This window comes from Protopterus annectens, chromosome 2.part0 (assembly GCF_019279795.1).
Source record: "Protopterus annectens isolate FY-2018-M chromosome 2.part0, PAN1.0, whole genome shotgun sequence".
Classification (NCBI taxonomy): Eukaryota; Metazoa; Chordata; order Ceratodontiformes; family Protopteridae; genus Protopterus; species Protopterus annectens.
Genome location: NC_056728.1, coordinates 1,663,260,780 through 1,663,279,968, shown reverse-complemented (window position 1 = coordinate 1,663,279,968; position 19,189 = coordinate 1,663,260,780). Strand labels below are relative to the sequence as shown.

General features: G+C 42.6%; 1 protein-coding gene across 2 annotated transcripts in view; it reads right to left on the bottom strand.

Annotated features, from left to right (window-relative positions):
- The window catches only part of GALNT7 (polypeptide N-acetylgalactosaminyltransferase 7), a 1,380,380-nt gene that overhangs the window by 866,342 nt on the left and 494,849 nt on the right, over window positions 1-19,189 (bottom strand). For both annotated transcript variants that reach the window (XM_044061719.1, XM_044061717.1), the window contains exon 4: window positions 12,162-12,292. In XM_044061719.1, the coding sequence (XP_043917654.1) occupies window positions 12,162-12,292 (131 nt within the window). The remainder of the gene's footprint in view (window positions 1-12,161; window positions 12,293-19,189) is intronic.

The following is a 19,189-nucleotide window of genomic DNA, read 5'->3' as shown; positions in this document are numbered from 1 at the left end:
AGCCCAAACACTCTAGCCCAAAGGTTCCTGGAGTTCATAAACTCAAATGCCATGGAACAACTAGTCACCATCCCCACAAGAGGAGAAAACATACTTGATCTCATCATCACGGACATGGGATCACAATGTTCAACACCGGAAGTATACTCCTCACTGGTGAGATCAGATCATAAACTAATCTCGCTGGAGGTCCTCATCCCGCCCCCACCTGAAATAAAAAAGACCACAGTGAAAAACTTCTCAAAACCGACTTCACACTTCTAAAAACTAGTGTGGTCTCCTTTAAGGCCCCTGAGCCAGTGGTAAACATTACTCAAACCGCTGAATCACTTACAAATGCCTTCTACCAGCACCTACAGGACTGCATGGATCAGGCAATCCCAAACAAAACTAAGACTCTTTGTACCAAAGGCAAGCGTCCAGTCTGGTGGACCCCAGCCATAAACAAGCTCTACAACAAAAGGAGGAAGCTACTACAAGATAGAGCAAAATCCTTGAAAGGTAAGACACCTTTGATCATTATAAGTAAAAAACTAAGAGCTCTCATAAAATCATCCAAGGCAAATTTTGAGAGAAAAATCGCCAAGGACTCAAAAGACAATCATAAGGCCTTCTTTAGCTATGTTAGAAACCTAGGAGGAAACCCCCAGATATGCTCAGAATTAGTTCAAAATGATGTGAAGATTACTGAACCTACACACATTGCCAACATACTGGCTGACAGGTTCAGTGCAAACTTCTCCCCCCCCCCAAAAGGAGAGATATCTATACCAGAGGATTGTAGCCCCCCAAACATCTCCAACGCCCAGGTGAGAACTGCTCTCTCCAAAGCAAAAAACACAGCATCCATGGGACCGGATGGTGTCCCCGGCTGTGTGCTCCACGAACTCAATGAGGAATTAAACCCGCAGTTAGGACAGCTGTTTAATCTTAGCCTCACCTCAGGATACGTACCCAAGGAGTGGCGCACGGCAACTGTAGTCCCACTTCACAAGGGTGGTGCCTCCACCGACCCTGGAAATTACCATCCCATTAGCTTGACAAGCCTTATCTGCAAAGCCATGGAGAGGATCATAATGGAACTCATAAATAAAGACATAGGGAACTTGCAGACTTTGGATCCAACCCAGTTTGGCTTTGTCAAAGGCAGATCATGCCTTTTAAACTTGGTTGACTTTTTTGAGACAGTCACCAAGGCCATTGATGAGGGAAAGGCAGTCCATACAGCCTACCTTGACCTGGCAAAGGCCTTCGACACAATACCCCACTCAGGTATCATCGAAAAACTCATCAGCTTGAATGTAAACCCATATATCACAAGATGGGTTGCAAACTGGCTAAGTGACAGAACCCACAGGGTCAGAGTTGCTGGAGCCATGTCAGACTCAAAGCCTGTCACAAGTGGTGTCCCACAGGGCTCAGTCCTGGGTCCACTCTTGTTCGGCATTTACTTTTCTGAAGTACAAGCAAACACAGGAGGGTTATGGCTGACAAAGTTTGCAGATGACTGCAAACTGGGCGCCATAGTCGAAAACACATCTGACACAGATATCCTTCAGAAGGGCCTCACAGAAACGGATAACTGGTGCCAGAGCCATGGCCTAAAGTTAAATGCCAAGAAATGCATAGTCATACCCTTCGGGAAAAACAAGGTTACCCCTAGCTACCATATAGGTGGCAATCCACTGAGCACAGAAGAAGTCATCAGGGATCTGGGGACCCAGGTTGACACTAGCCTTTCGTTTGACACTCATGTTGCTAAAGTAGTTAGGAAAACCTTCTACATTGCCCACCTGATCATGAAGGGATTCACATCTAGATCAAGGGAGGTCATCGTCCCCCTGTACTCATCACTCATTAGACCTATGATTGAGTACAATGCCCCATTCGGAATGTATCTGACCCGATACCTGCAGCAGCTGGAAAGGCCCCAAAAGTTCCTCACCAAAAGGATAAAGGGTCTCAAAAATATGTCTTATGCTGCCCGACTGAAAGAACTCCAGCTCTATTCAGTCTCAGAGGTGACCTGTGCCTGACATATAAGGTCATGTCAAACCCTGATTTGATGAATATGCTCCACCTCAAAAAATCTAGATCCCTCAGAACCACAAGGGCGGGAGACTTAAACCTTGACACGGTTATTAATAGAATGTGCTGGAGGGACAGATTCATCACCCAGAGACTCCCTATGCTGTGGAACAAAATCCCGGTACATGTGAGACAGAGCACCTCGCTGGCCTTGTTCAAGAGGAATCTTGACCAATGGATGGGGGATCGCAGATATACCCCAGGGATTACTTCATTGTCACTGCTTGACAGAGGCACAGCAAAATAATAGGCATAGTTTTATTCAAACTAAAGGGGTGGCGAAAGCCAAATAACTATGGGCTAGGCTTATAAATGCCCTTGGGCAGATAGCCTAGTATGAACCTATGAACCTATGAACTATGGATCTTTCACGCTTGTTTTGGGGTATGAATGTGTGGAAGGCATTGTAGCCCTGCATGGTCCGTGTACTCTCAGCAGCTCTGAACCAAGTCTCAGTGACTGCACAGACTTCAGCCTCTTCCAAGGTGATTAGTGCTTCCAGGGAGTGCAGTTTACTGTTTAGTTTCCTAGCATTAAGCAGCATAACTTTGAGTCTGTCTCTAGAGTATTTCCTATGTTGGAAGTTTTGCTGTTTTGACATAGCCTAAAAAAGGCTCTATGGAGAGGCAAGCCTTGAGTATACAAGTGTTGACCATCTCTGGCGAAGCATCGAGGTCTGTCGACCATGTCTTCCCAGGCTGAAAGATGCTTGATCCCCTTGGAGTGACGCCACATGCTAAGCCAATTGTTAAAATCAATTTTTTTGTTTGTACTGTGGCATCATCCTAGGTGATGGTAGAATGCCGCTTAGGGCTAGGGACACACATGCCTAGCACACATAATCTGAGAGCCGTATCATGTCTCTCTTCATATAGTCCAGACAGTAGTCATTCACTCCAACATGTACTATGACAGAGTCATAACGGTAATTGCTGCTGAGTGATTTGAGTGCGTGCTTGACTTGGCGGATCCTGGCATCTGACAGGCAGCTGACTGTGACCTTCTCTTTGTCTAGCCTGGTGAGAGGGACGTTTGTGTGTTTCACTATTGAGTCGCCTATGACTAGGACATTTGGTTTTGAAGTGTTTTGCCTTAGAGGCTTCATTGCTGAGACAGTGTTATACGTATGTGTATTGGTGGATTCAGTTCATGTATCAGTATGTGAGGGTTGTTTGCACTTTGGAGGTCTCTGCTATGCTAGAATAAGATTTTGCAGTAGCATGCATTGTGTGACCCCATATTTTTGAAGAACAGACACAAAACCAACAAACATCTGGGCATTGTGCAACATTCTCACAGCCCCTACCAACCTCCTAACCTCTCAGCAAAATTCCAAAGCTGAAAATAGCTGCAGAACAAAGGTTTAACATCAAGGATAGTTACAAACATTGCTATGATAAACTTAAAAATTATTAGAATAACAAGGATTGCATTAGCATTCATTAAAATAATCAGTACATTTTGCAAAACTCTCAGAGTCCCCCCCAAAAGTCTCAGCACAATTCTAGAGGAGGTACAAACAAAACAAAAAAAAAAAGACAAGGACATAACATTAGGGGGTTTAAAACACTGTGGTTATGAACTAATAAAGATGGTGGGATAGTAGAACAACAGATTTTTCCAGTAGCATGCATTGTGTGAATTCACATTTTTGATGACTAACAGACCAAAAATACAGGTCAAACATCTAAACATTGCGCAACATTTTCACAGCCCCTATCCCTCTTTCCTAACCTCTCAGCTTAACAATTCCAGACAGAGCCAAAAAAAAATATGCAGAACAAAGGCATAACATCAGGGATAGTTTGAAACTTTGCTAAAATCAACTTCTATAGTAGAACAGGGGTTACATTGGCACGTATTAACACATCAGTACATTCTGCAGAATTGTCACAGCCCTTACCCCCGGTGTCTCAGCACAATAAATCTGGATGAAGTGTAAGTAAAATAAAAACACAAACGCTTAACATTAAAAAACAATGTGCTTATCAGCAAATATAGATGCTGGAATAACAGATTATGAAGTAAAATGCATTGCATAACCCCACATATTGTAATGAAAATAGATAAATACCAAGCAAACATCTGAATATTGCACAACATTCTCACAGACCGTAACCCCCTTACCAACCTGTCAGCACAATAACTCTGGACAAAGCAAAAAATTATCATAGAACAAAGGAGTACCATCAGGGATAGTTGTAAACGCTGTCAGTATACACAATACTAGTATAACAGGGTTTGCATTAGTATACATTAAAACAACAGCTGTACATTCTGCAACATTCGCACAGCCACTCACTCCCCTTCCAACCTCTCAGCACAATAACTCTGGAGAGAGAGCAAAAAAATTATCGTAGAACAAAGGTGTAGCATCAAGCATAGTTGTAAACATTGCCGGTATACACAAAACATACTAGCAGAACAGGGTTTGCATTTGTATACATTAAAACATCTGTCTATTCTGAAGCATTCTCAGAGACACCATCCCCCCACTACCAATATTTCAGCACAATTGTACACAAAACAAAAATGCAATATTGAATATTCTTATGCAAGACTAGATAAAAAAAACATCAAATCTGAACATTAATTACAAACAAGCCTTCCTTCCTCAGTCTCTTAGCAGAATTCTTGACAAAGATAAAATAAAACTGTTACAACCACAGCCCCTCACCCCCCCCTCCACAAATCATCTTTGCATAAGAACTCTGCAGAAAAAAAGTTATACAATCCTCTCTCTAGGCTTCCTTGCCCCCTCCCAGCAAAAAATAAAGTTAAAAATAAACCCAGCAACTTATCTTTTCTGCAGTTGATAGAAGGCTGTTACTAATCCTCTGCTTGCTTCTACTACACACAAACCAGACTTGTTCAGCCCTTTTAAATTGCCCTCAAAAGGACAGTTTTTCAGATCTTTTAGAAACTGCCCTTACAAGGGTAGTTAAAATACAGCTGCTTTGGTGGTCCTTTGGTCGTTCCAGCAAAACCTGCATCCATCCTCACAGCATACCTCTCAACCTCTTAGCATGAAAGATCTGGGCAAAGCCAAAAATAATAGGGGTACAAAGGCTTAAAAATAGGGACACTTTTTAAATATTGCTCATATAAACTTACAAACTTGCTTTCAGGCTTTGCTTTAGCATACATTTTTCTGAAGGATATAAAGTCTGAAACTTAAATGTATGTCTGCTATTATTTAGTGACTTCAATACTCATTAATGTATAAGAAAACCACAAATTTTATGAAGAACAAACCAAAAATATAAAGCAAAAATCTGTATATTCTTAAAAAATCTGGGCAGTTCAGATGTGTGCCTAATGTTGATAATCAAAAGAACAGACCCAACAGACCACATATTACGGTAAACACAATCAGGAAACTAGAACTTGCGTCTTTGACTGCTGCAGCCAATCAGGTCCCTTGCTTCACTGAAGCAGACCTGATTGAGTGCAGCTTACAAGTAAAGCAAGGGACCAGATTGGCTGCAGCCATCAAGGAAGCAATTTCTTTCAGGGGGGGGGAGGAGGAGGCAGGATCGCTCGATAGCACTAACAGCCGAATGAACAAGGCACCAAGCAGGGAGTGGAAGAGATGGAGAAACCTGTGGCTGCTTCACATGGGGGCCCTCGTATGTGGGGAGACAATGGGGAGCTCCCCGCGGCCGCGGGTTTGACGGGTGCCTGATGCTGGCTATGGCTGTAGGATCCAACATCTGAGCTCCTCCCCAACCCATGATGCCCCACTCTCGAAATCCCTCAGATTGAGTTTGCTGCAACCTAGCATATCACAAACAAAACACCCAAAGTCAAGAGACATTACTTAGAGAAAAGTAATCAGCCAAGCTATGACACTTCAAGAGCTCAGAGGGGAAACAGAAGTATCTGCATCAAAACAATATCTGTTAGGTCCTTGAAAAGGCATGAGGATGGAGGGAGGGAAGGTTAAAGAGCAAATGAGAGGCAACAACACAGGTGGAACGTTATGGTGAGTACATCTTTACCTGATGATGTTGCCTTCATTTGCTCTTCAACCTATGGGACACAGTCCCCAGCTACTAAAGAACTTGGAAGGCCTTTAAGGAAGGATATACCTGAGCACAGCGGAACCAAAAGATGCCCTGGACCTGGAGATAATGTCCAGCTTACATGGGAAATAAAACTATGATGGTTGGACCACATAACCACTGCACAAATCTCATCTATGGAAGCTTGGACCAAAAAAAAACTGAATTAGAAATAGATCTGGTAGAACGGGCTTTAATCTGAGCAGGCAATGAAAGGCCCTTAGAGGAATAAGCAAGTTTGATACAACTAGTAATCTAATGGGCTAGCGTAACCTTGAAAACTGGTTTACTTAATCTAGACTTAGAAAAGTATATGAAAAGTTGATCAGATTTTCTGAAAGTTTTAGCCCTGCCCAAATAAAAACAAAGTTGTGTATGCACATCCAATGTATGGAGAATATATTCTTCCTTGTTTTGAACGTTAGGAAAGAACACTGGAAGATTAATGACTTGGTTTAAGTTAGCCTCTGAGGTGATCTTGGGCAAAAAGAGGGATTAGCATGTAAGGCGACTCTGTCCTTATGGAAGGTAAGATATGGTGGCTTGCAAGACAAGGCTTGTAGCTCCAAAACCCTCTAAGATTAAGTGATAGCCACCAAGAAAATAGTTTTCCAGGTAAGGAACTTTAAGTCTACTTTCACTGCAGTTTCAAAAGGAGATGAGACTAAAGCCTGAACAACTAAGGTGAGGTCCCAAGGAAGGGCAGGTTCATTGATAGGAAGACACAGAAGAAAGGTACCCTTCAGAAAAGCCTTGTATAGTTTAGATGAGGCTACAGAGAAAGAACTCTCTCCAACATGAAAATTAGAAATGGCAGCAAGTTGTACCTTAACCATACAAAATCTTGCACCGGTATTAAAAGGATGAGCCAAAAAGTCCAAAACTGAGGGTACAGGTGCAGAAAAGGGGTCTAAATTGGTTTTAAAGGGACCAGATGGAGAATCTCTTCCATTTACTGGCACAAAGTTTTCTCATGGAAGGCTTGTGGGCTTCAACTAAAATTTTTCAAACTGGAGAGGAAAGCCTGGGATTTCTAGCCATCATTGGAAGTGGAGAAACCAAGAGGTTAACTTCAGGTTCAGTAGATCCAGATGGGAGTGTCCCAAGGAATGGGTCCACAGACATGGAGAGGGACCCACAGTCTATGGCAAACAGACCAAATGAGGCCAAAGGAAGGGAAACCAGACTTGACAGGGCCAAAAGGGGGCAATGAGGATGACTGGGCACTTTGATTTCTGCTTTCTGAAGACATTTGGGAATGAGCGGAAAGGGAGGGAAGGCATAAAGCAGATCAGGGGGCCAAGCATGGACTAGAGTATCTCTCAGAGACTGTCCCTGCAGAGGGATCAGGGCAAAAAACTCGCTGCACTTGGTGTTGGAGGGAGAAGCAAACAGGTCGCAGCAAGGTTGACCCATTTCCATATGATATTTGCCACTGCAGGGTTTACAGACCACAACTGAGGCATCAGGATGGTTCTACTGAGCCTGTCTGGTAGAATGTTCATCTTCTCCGGAATTTGTGTCGCTCTGAGAAAGCGATTTGAAGAGATTGCCCATCGCCACAACTTCATGGCCTCTTGACACAAGGGATAAGACCTGGTTCCCCCTTGCTTGTTGATGTACCAGACCACTGACATGTTGTCCGTCTGAACTGCAATAGCTTCTGTGGGGAGACAGGAGTGGAGGACCTGCAGTTCAAGAAGCACCGCTCTCATCTCCAGAACATTTGTATGCAAATTGGTCTCTAGGGGGGACTACGTGCCTTGAACTGTCTTGTCCCAAATAGTGGCTCCCCCACCCAAGCCGGGAAGCATCCGTGTTCACAGTGGCCGAGGGAGGAGGAAGAACAAAAGGTCACCCCTGCAGCAGGTCGTCTGATTGCATCTACCAAATGAGACTGTTTGCATGCTTGGGAGATCCTGATATGGTGGTTTAGAGGGTAATGGAGAAGTGACCATTGTACGGTTAGGTTCCACTGAAGCACCCTCATGTGTAGGCGAGCTAAGGGTACTAAAGTGATTATCGCCATCATGGAGCCCAAGGTCTGAAGAACAAGACTGGTTTGGGGTAATGGAGTGTCCATTATTTGTTTGACATGGGATCTCAGGCTGGAGATTCTGTCAGGTGCAAGGGATAGCTAGGTACCAAGGGGTGTGGAAGCGAGCTCTGATAAAGTCTGTAACCTAGACAGAAAGCAGATGGGATTTGCTTAGACTGATAGATATGCCCAACATCGAGGCTAGATGTAGCAGGTATTCTTCTGGCTTGAAGAAGTCTATGTCTGGTGGGAGCAGGTAGGAGCCAATTGTCCAAGTAAGGAAACACCTTGAATCCTTGCAGTCTCAGGTGAGCTGCTACCAATGCCATGCATTTGGTGAACACCCTGGGGGCTGTGGTAAGACCAAAGGGCAGTGCTCTGAACTGATAGTGACTGGCTCCCAGCCTGAGGCAGCGGTACCTTCTGGTGTGCCTGTTCATCTTGATGTGATAGTATGCATCCTGAAGATCTATAGAGTAAATCCAATCATCTTTCTATAGGAAGGGTATAATGGACTGTAGCGTGACCATATGGGACTTTGAGCTGGCAATAGACTTGATGAGGGGTGTGAGATCCAGAATGGGTCTGAGATCCCCCGTCTTTTTGGGCACCAAAAAGAATCTTAAGCAAAAGTCAGATCCAATCTAGTCTGGGGGGATGCTTTGGATGACTCTTTTTGAGAGCAGCTTTGCAATCACTGACACTGCAGCATCCCGCTGATTGGATGGGACATCGGGGAGGATCTTTCTTTTGGGACGTTTGGAAAAAGGGTACAGAATAGCCTCTGGGTATGATCTTTAACACCCAACGATCTTTTGTGATGGCTTCCCAGGCTGCTGGGTGTAGAGACAAACATCCCCCAACTGCCTCCAGAGTAGAGCCATTGGGCAATCCTTCAGGTTCACTGATTGGGCCTGTCTGAGAAAGAATCTCGAGACTCCTGATTTAATGGACCCCCCTCTGCCACAAGGGTGGTGTCTGTTGTTATAACTGGTTCCCCCGCTCTGCCTTAAGGAGAAAAGTCCCCTGGGTGAATCCTGGAGTGTCCACTAGTTAAAACCGTCACAGATGGAGCAAGTATAGTCAAGATGAGCTGCCGCTAGACAAACTACACACTCAGCATGGGCATCTGACAGTGGTATCTTGTGCCCAATGGAACCACTTCTTACCTCCACCCTGGTTCCTAGAAAAGGACTGTTGTGGGGTAGAAAAGTGTATCCTGATGGCAGACAAGGTCTTTCCATCCTTTTCACATTGGAAGAGTGAACCGTTGGACCAAAAAAAGGTCAATCCATTGAAGGAAACATTAACAAAAGACTCCTTATAGGGTTCTGAGAAATCACATAGCCGCATCCATTCATGGCGTCTGACTGCAATGCCTGATCTTGCCGCCCATGAGGCACCCTCTGCTGAATGCAAGATTAACTTCATGGATGTGTTGGAAATAGACTTGAGGCTGGCCATTCTTGAGGAACAGGATTTCTGATCCTCGGCAGACATGGACCCTGGGACCGAACTTGAGAGCTCATTAACCAAGTCCCTCTGTAGCCTGGTTATGTGCCAGGTAGTTCAGCACTCACAAAACGAAGGTCGCTGAAGCATAAATCTGCTTTCTGAACCTGTCCAAAACCCCGGACTCCCTGTTAGGGGAATGGACAGTAGAGCTCTGTTGGGTTAGCTCCTTCTTGGTGGAGGCTGCCACCATCATGGCATCTACTAGGATCCCATTAGTCTAATGTGGCTGGTCAGAAGGGGCACTGAGGATCTTATCGGGATCGGTTCCACTGTGTCTGGTTCCTTCCACTCCCTGCAGGACACAAGGTTGATAAGAGGATCTGCAGGGGGGACACCCAAGAAGTAGATGGGCCTGACCTAAAGGCTTCCAGAAACTACAATGCTTCCAGATTAGGGCTTTTGGAAGACCAATCACCCTTCTGGCGAAGAATTTCCACGATGTCCCCAAAGGAGACATCTTTGGGTGGAGATCTGGGGAACCTTTCTCCTTCAGTGAGATCAGTGTCCTCAGTGGGGGATTCCAAAGGGGAATCTGGGTGTCTCCTTTTACACATATGCTTCCAAGGGACCTCTTCAATGCGGTGATCTGGAAAGGTATTGCAAGACTCAAGAGGTTCCACACTGGAAACAGACAGGAAGTCTTTCTGGGCAGGCAAGCAGCTAAGGAAGGACTAGAGTCCAAAGCAGGTACAGCCGAGGCTCTTCTGGGTGCAGAGAGGATGCTCTCTACTACCTCAAAGGCCAAGGGAGACGGGGACACCCCAGGCATCCCCGCCAAAGCCAAAACTGTCGACAGGAAAGTTCTAGAGGCCCCAGCCACCCCCGGATCTGAGTGGGGAGTTGGAGCAGAGCTATCAACTGCCAAAGCCCTGAAAGGAAGAGACTGGTCCGATAATTTCATAGCTGATGTCAACCCCTCAAATCCGATGCGGAAGCTATGGCTCAGAGAGTCGCTAGGCTCCAAAACCGTCAGAGCCAGGGGAGGCAGGGAGGCCACCGGAGTCAAGGTAACTGTACCAGATGGCTCGACTTCTAGCTCCAAGGAGGCTTGGACCTGATAACTCCAAAATCCAGGGTCGGATTAGAGAAGGAGCAATAGCAGTGAAGGTAGGGACATTGCCTGTGGATCCGGGAAGGGATGAAGCAGGCAAGATCCCCAGTTGGATTTGTGCCCTGAGGAATTTTACCATCATGCTGTCCACCTCGGCTTTGGAGAGGCTATGGGAGGCCCTAACAGATGAAGCTACTGAAGCAGGCTTGGAAGAGGGCCTAGGCTGCTGCAAGAGTGGAGACTTAGGTCTCGACATCATGCATTCGGGGGAGAAGCTACAGCTCCAAGGTGAAGGGAAGCCTTGAATGACTATTGCAGACAAAGCTGTTGGCTCTGAAGACCTCAGAATTTTGGCAGGATGATCCCTGGAGAGATGAGACCTGCTGGGGGACCTCTTCCTATCCTTATGCTTCTTTGAGGGGGGTTGAGCCCCTGAAGTAGAAGGGATGGCTGAAGAAGAAGAGGATCCTGGAAGAAGACCCTTGAAAAAATAATCTTGTTCCAATGGTCAATAAGTATCCACTAGTTAAAACCGTCACAGATGGAGCAAGCATAGTCAAGATGAGCTGCCGCTAGACAAACTACACACTCAGCATGGGCGTCAGACAGTGGTATCTTGTGCCCACAAGTGCTACATTTTTGAACCCGGCGGGTTTAGGATCAGCCACAGTCTTGCAACAAAAACACCAGACCATACCACCACAGGAGGAAAGAAACAAACTACCAACAAAGGTCTGCAGCAAAACACACTATTAAACGAGAAACTAGTCTAATTTATTACTTTTTTTTGGTTTTAATAGAAAGATCTCTATAACTATCTGAGATCTAAACCAGAAATTAGCTATTTCAAATGAAAAGGAAGGGGTAGGAAAGGGAGAGAAAAGCAACCATTAAAAAATATACTCCTCCTTGACAAGGAATGGGAGAGAAAGAGCAGAAGCAATAGAAACTCAAAACTGAGAAAAAATATTACATACATATATTAGAAAACACTCACAGCTAAAGAAATTCCCTGAGGAGCTCAGAGTGAAGAGAACCTGATGCTTACAAAAACATGGCAGACAAGATCTGGGGGAGAGGGGGGCATCATGGGTAGGCAAGGATCTCAGATGTTGGAACCTACAGCTTTAGTATACAGCCGAGTCGGATCTGATGCTCGGATCAGAGACCACAGGGTGAAAAGCAAATGAAGGCAACAACATCAGATCTGTAATTTAAATAACAGAATACATAAGATACATGCAGCTGCTAAAGAAATAATAATGTTGAAAAAAAAAACATTAAGTATGCTAATGACATTACTCACTAGCTGAACAGTACTGAGCAGAGGTAGATAAAGAGATATGTACATATTTGCAAATAAACTGCAAAATCTATAAAAATCAGAATCCATTTTCCACCTTACCTGCCCCAGTTTAGCTTTTTGGGCACCAATGCTTCTTGCCTGAATTAATCCTTCCCTCCTTTCATTCCGAAATACCTTTACAAGACCATTCCATTGCTTGATATATTCATCTAGTCTTTCTTTAAGGTGCACTATTGGAAAGACACAAAACTGCCAGGTTATTTAATAGCAAGTAAACATGCAAGACTTCCTAACATTTATCTTTCTAAAATCCAGCACAAAGTGGCAAGTAACAGTTGCAGAACGCACTCGCAAAAAAGCTGTGCAAAGCCACAACAGGTACTATAAGCTATAACTGCAAGCTGAAATCTCCAATTTTAATTAACTGCCACATGGGTATTACAAGCAGTCTAGAACTCAGCATAAATTACTTATGGTTAGAGCTTCTTAGTGGTTGGACCCACGATTGAGAAAACATTCTTGACAATGCTGTGCCATGTCTGACTCCAGTGCGAGACAGCTCTGCGTGATGAGATTCTTGGTAGGCAGCTTCATGCTTGTATACTACATGCATGGAGAACAAACTAAGAACATTACTGTAGCTGACCTGTATTGTAAAGTGAATTCCAGGATGCATGTGCAAAATTAATTTCAATTAAAGTGTTTTACCAGATCATACATACAACAGGTCTTCTAAGAAGCAGAACTTCAGCCTGATGACACAGAATCGGGTTGCTACAGGTAAAGGCATGTCAGATGAGGAAAGTCTGTGTTAAGTCAAAGCATGTCAAGCTCCATACTTAATTCAAAACTTAGATGTCTGGAGTCTTCTACTTAAATGATGACTGAGTTAGTAACAGGCAGGGACAACTTAGCTTCTGATAGTTTCTAAATCCTATCTTTTTTCTTTAAGCAAGTTTGTACTCTATAGCAGCAAAAAGGGTACAGTCAACTCTCATGTGCTAAATGGTCTACAGCAGCTTGGAAGCTGTCACTTTCCAGAGTGCTAGCTGTTAAATACGGAATTGTTGTTAGCATACTCTGTTCCTTATGGTTCATTATGCTTTGTATAACAAACTTTCAATCTTTCAGGTCAATGGATCACTATATGGATTAGTTTTGCAGTATTAAGGCCTTTATTTTGATTTACTGAAATATTCTTTAATGTGTATCTCTTAACTGCTATGATTTTGGCCTTCAGATTTAGCCTTGCCCTAACTAGATTTATATGTTTTTTTTATAAAATTAGACCTTTTTATGGACATTCAACTTACTAAATAAAAATGCTAACCTTATAAAAACAGTCACAATCACAAAATATAAAAGTATCACTTAGTGCATGGAAGCTTACTATTGCGAAAAATAAAATGCTCCTCTTTGTGACTCTCTGCAATAATTGTTAAAGGCTAGTGTTATGACTTTTTAATGTTCAGAGATTAAGATGTATGATTGCTAAGCTTATGTTCCTGTGAATGAAAATGTTCATGTTACCATTGTTACAACGTATACTGCTACTGCAGCACTGTTAACATATGGTTAATTCATGTCATAAAGCATTAGAAAATGGACTTCACGGTTCTTCACATAATATACACTGCCTACCTAAATCATATGTATACGACTACAGTTCAATAAAAAATAAAAAATGGAATAAGTGATGCTATAAAGATCATCAGGTAGTAGTAGTTTGTCAGCAGGTTAATTTTCTAGTGCAGGGAAAGGCATATTTAGCCTAATAACTACAAATACTCTTTCTCACCAAATAAGAAAACTGCAACCAAGTGGTCAGAAGACCTTGCTGTGTTTTGTTCCTGGAACTGTGTGAGTCGGAAGGATTAAATATTGCTTTACAGGGAAAAACATGATACTTATGCTTCAGATAAACATCAATGTCTGCTTTACAACCACTGTAGCAGTGGTGGCTCCAGGTTCCTTTTCTTTCTGGGGTCCAGTATGGGCACAGTCGCTAGCTGGTGGGGCACATGAAAACAAAACAAAAAATAAATAAAAAAATGTAAAAGATACATAGTTAGGACAGAAATGAGCAGTACATTTGTGTGTTTTTCTTCACAGGAATGTAATCCTACAACCAAATGAAATATTACTGTAACTTTTTTAGATTAATATGTCATTACCTTCAGCTATTACAGAATGCCATGTAGCCTGTGATTCCAGGTATAACTAGTCAAACATTTTAACTTACTAGATTGTCCACCAAGTCTTTCACAACCTTACACTTGACTTTTCTTGATATAGATCTGTGCATGCAAACAGGATCCATTCCTATTTTCTAAAACTCTACTGCCCCATCACAATCAGGTCACCAATACCTATTATAAATCCTTTCTTTACCACCATTATCACAACTACCAAAGGCGAACTGATGTGCCATTTGTATTTACCTAAAATGAGCCTTTGACAATTTAAATCACTTCTCAAAACTCAACTGCATTTATTTGTTATTCTCATGAAAGCCCATCACAAGCCAATAATTATCTAAATAACAGACCCTTTACAATAAAAATTGACAAGGCAACCTCTAAAGAAGTATACTACCAGTGGGAGTTCCCAAAGGCCAGAGTCATGGACTTTTACATCCATGCAAAACATTAGCTTCCAGTATAAAATGTATGTTTTATATATAGAGTACTTCAACTTTCTTAGAAATTACTTTTCACTTTCCAGCATATATTTACATGGAAAAGAGATTTAGTAAGAATTGCACATTTGTATCTCTCAATCTTCTACCATCTACTCCAGTAAAATATTCCAGGAAGCTTACAAGTTAATAAGAGAGGTGATCCAGGATGGCATAACATTAGGAGGAGATATAAATGTGACTGTCAGGTTCAAATGCCACATCTATTTAGAACTCACAATTTACAGATGCAATATATATAGAGACTGGGTTAAGGGAGTGCAGGATTCCCACATGACAGACATATATGTGCATTTAATTCTCATCAGGGCTCTGCCCTGATCTATATATTATTTACTTAATTAGCATTTTTTAACCTTAATGGCAGACCGGTCCAAATTGATCTTTTTTACACTATGACTTGGGCCACAAGGCAAGTGGAGCTATGGTCAACCAGTTAAGGCAATCAAGATAAAATATACATGAAACCGTGTTAAAGTACAGCTGATATACGTAGCACACAAAGAGCATAAAATGATGCAGATTAGTTACTGGGCTTTTATTCAATGCCAAGCAGTTCAAAGAGAGCCACTGCTAAATTCCTAATGTCCCAAGACTGACTGCAGAAAAAAACAAAATAAACCTGTTAGCATATATGGCTGATCCAAAAAAATATTCAACATGTTAATGTGTAGATTTAACAAAACAGTAGACATCAGCATCAGTTGTTCACCTTGCAACACAACTTGAGGGTGTAATTGCCAACCTTGGTCAGGTGTAAACTAGATAAGCTTTAAGCTCGTCAATTACATTATCCTCAACCACTGCTTTCAGCTGAGAATCATTGTCAGTGTGGTTTGCATTAATAGACCAGCACTGAGTCAACGTTTTCTGGCGTTTTAATATTTTTTTAGGTTTTGTGACAATGGAGTTAGTAAACTTAAGAGGAGTGTGGTCAGCAAATCCCCCATGACACTGCAGGAACACTTACCCTCATGCAAAAATACCTTTCTTCCACATAATTGAAGATTCTCAAATAGTCTGTTTTGTCCGGGTAAAACTACAATCAATCAATGTGGGCTCATCCAGATGTAGTGCAACCATCTTTGCCAATACAAAGTACTGCTATTCTTCTTTCAGCTTTTCCCAGTTAGGGGTCACCACAGCGGAACTCCGGTCCGCTAATGATTGGCAGTAGATTTTTACGGTGCCGAGGTGCCAGCTCAACGCCCAACCTTCAACAAAGGCATGCCCATTCACGCATGTCTTTTGAACGCCACTCGACCGCGGGGTGGACATGCAGACTCCACACAGAAGGCGCTCCGGCCAAGAATGATGTCAAAACCATGCATGACTACAGAAATGAACTATATACCCAGAAAGTTGCATGAATTGTATAAAACACTGTCAAACAAAGGTAATGAGAAAAGTTTATGTAGATTACTCATCTGATTCAGAAAATAGCTCAAATAAAAAGTACTATGCAGATATTCTGGAAAAATGAAGCAATGGAAAGAAAGAGAAATCACTATGAAACCAGAAGAAAGTGAGCTAATGCAGAGAGCTGCACTCTAGAACAAAAAAGCAACATAAGCTGAAAAATAGTGTACATTCCCTCCAGTACAGCTCTCTTGAGTGTGTACCTTTAACTCCTAGTGGGTGTGGCTTGAGCCTTTAAAAATGAAGTTATTACCTTACAGTTCTAACAAATACTCATTGACAGAGGTCAAATATCAATACAAATGTGTTTGTTGTCATGTATGATTCAAGATAAAATATTCTGAGACCTTATAGGTAGCATGGTTTTGACATTAATAATGTAAATATGAATAAGCAATATTTGACACCTAGAGGAGCAGTAGGAGGTAACTGCAGCAACATCTGGAGGTGCATTCAGCTGTAATGAGTTAAATTACAGGATAGAAATAGTAAGACTAAGAGTCATTACCAATAAATTATCATAGAAAATGCACTGAATGTAAATGATGAAGTTGCCCAGGCATTGTCAAATAAGCAGTGAACCTCAGAACACTGGAAAAACCTACTTTACAAAATTTGAAGACTTCTCTTTGATGTCTGAACAACTTCAGCTGAGTAGTGGAAAACCCATGACTAAATATGTGTACAAACCTATCATTATGAAAAAACAAGGTATAAGATGGCACATTTGACCCCTTAATTGCTGAGAATTTTCAGAAGGTCTGTCCCAAGAATACTAACTCTTTTTGTCTATTTTTGCTCTTTGTACTTAAAAGCCTTTGTCCCCAAAATGGTTAAACTTTTATTCAAGAAACTTCCTGGGAATATTATTGGCATAACTGTCTACAGAGCACTGGGCTGGCTCCTACCCTCAAAGGCAAAGGAAAGTACATTTGCCTCTCCAATTCCCATAAATGAAAACGGTTGAGTACATCAATGTTGCAATACTAATTTTTTTGATCTTCCAGCTGTACAGAAGCCTGAGGCAGGCCCAAATACTAAAGTCTTTTACCAATCTCCAGCTGGTAGACGTCTGTGTTGACTAACATCAGGACGTCAGGGTATAAACGGGGTGTCAGATGGTGACATCTTCAGGTCTTTCTCATGTACACTGAGGAGGCTGATGGTCCTGAGGTGGAGCAAGACCTTCCCAGTTGTACTAAGTATGATTCAGGTACCCTGACCTAAAGGTAAGGAAATGAATGGGTGGGAAGGGGAAGATGGGAACTACCCCAACCCAAAATAAAAATGAGGTGGAGGTGGTGGAAAGGAACTGCAACATTGATCTACTCAAATATCAACAATTATGGTAACTGGAGACAACTGTACTATGTTCATCCCAGTTAATGTTGCAGTACTAATTCATGGGAAGACTCCCAATGCTTTGGAAACTAGTCATCTGTTACATTGCATCTAAATATAGACCTTATACCTCTCCAGGCTTATATCTAGATATAACTCATACAGCTAAGGCTACTGCAGCAGTGATTATTCGAACATCTCCTGTTATGGTAAGTTCAACTTACACAACTGCACTTTCACCACTACAGGTGAGGTTGAGGATCTCTTACAGAAGAAATTACTAAATATATTATACATTTGGTGCTTAAGCTCCACTGCAGTATCAATTCAATGACAGAAGGCCATATCAAAACAAATTTTAATAGATTTCTTTAACAAGGTCATAATAGTAAAGATCAGTGAAGGCCATGTTAAATTTTAACAGGATTTATTAAATTGGGCCATAATAGTAAAAGTAAGTGGATGATGTATACTTGTAATATACCAAGATCTCAAGGTGGTATACCAAGACATTGCACACCTTCTGACAAAGTCCAGTATATGAAAGACCAACAAACAAGTTGGTCGGCTATGAGGTAGGGCCAAGAATGGTGTCTTGTTTTAAAAGCTGTCTGAACAACAGGATGCAGAAAGTACAGTTGTGTACACTTACCATAAATGTAGATGTTCGAGTGTGCTCACTGTTGTAGTCAAAAATGTAGATGTTCGATTGTATTCACTGTTGCAGTCATCACTTGTGGAGGTTATCCCTGCTGTGGTAGCCCTCGGCCTGCCCGAATACCAGAGTCAATGTTTTTCTGCGTCGGCTGTTCTTGCTTGTTGACTGACGTCAGGTTGTCAGTGCTATAAAGCAACGCAGCTGACACCATTACATCAGTTTTTCTTGCCCCAACCAGTCAGAAGCCCCAGGAAATGTGGTAAAGTGGTCCTGGTGGCAAAAAGCCACCATAAGAAGGTTAGGTCTCCCTAAGTAAAGAGGATATAAGGGGGAAGGAGGGAGGGAAACCAAGACTGCAACACTGAATACACTCAAACATCTACATTTATGGTAAGTGTACACAACTGTACTATGTTCTTCGTGTTTCACTGTTGCAGTCATCAACTGTGGGAGGATTCCCAAGGCAGAGGAGAGGGGTGGTAGGATTATTAAGAGACCTAGACCTGGGTTAGCAAGCCCTGCAGCACTGCAGAGGCAAACCCTGTCCTAGCCATAGAGAACAGAGGTAGGTTGTAATGCTTTGTAAAGGTGTGGACAGAATTCCAGGTGGCAGCTTCCAAGATGTCCCTGGTGGGAACTCATCTGAGGAATGCTGTAGAAGTGGAGGCTGCCCTAGTGGAATGGGTGTGAACCAACTTAGATGGGGGTTTCCCATGTAATCTGCAGCAGAAATGGATGCAGTGTGATATCCATTTGAAAATAGTTTGCCTGGAAATGGGATTACCCTCTGCCTCTGGGGCAAAGCTAACAAGAAGTTGGTCTGTTTTCCTGAAGGCTTTGGTATGGTGCAGGCAGTATCTGAGCTGTCTGTGCACATCTAATGAGTGCAGAATTCTTTTGCCCTTGTTCTGAGGGTTAGAGAAGAAGGTGGGTAGATGTATGGCCTGGTTGAGAGTCACATTAGACACCACCTTGGGCATAAAGGATGAGTTAGTCCTCAGGCAGACCCTG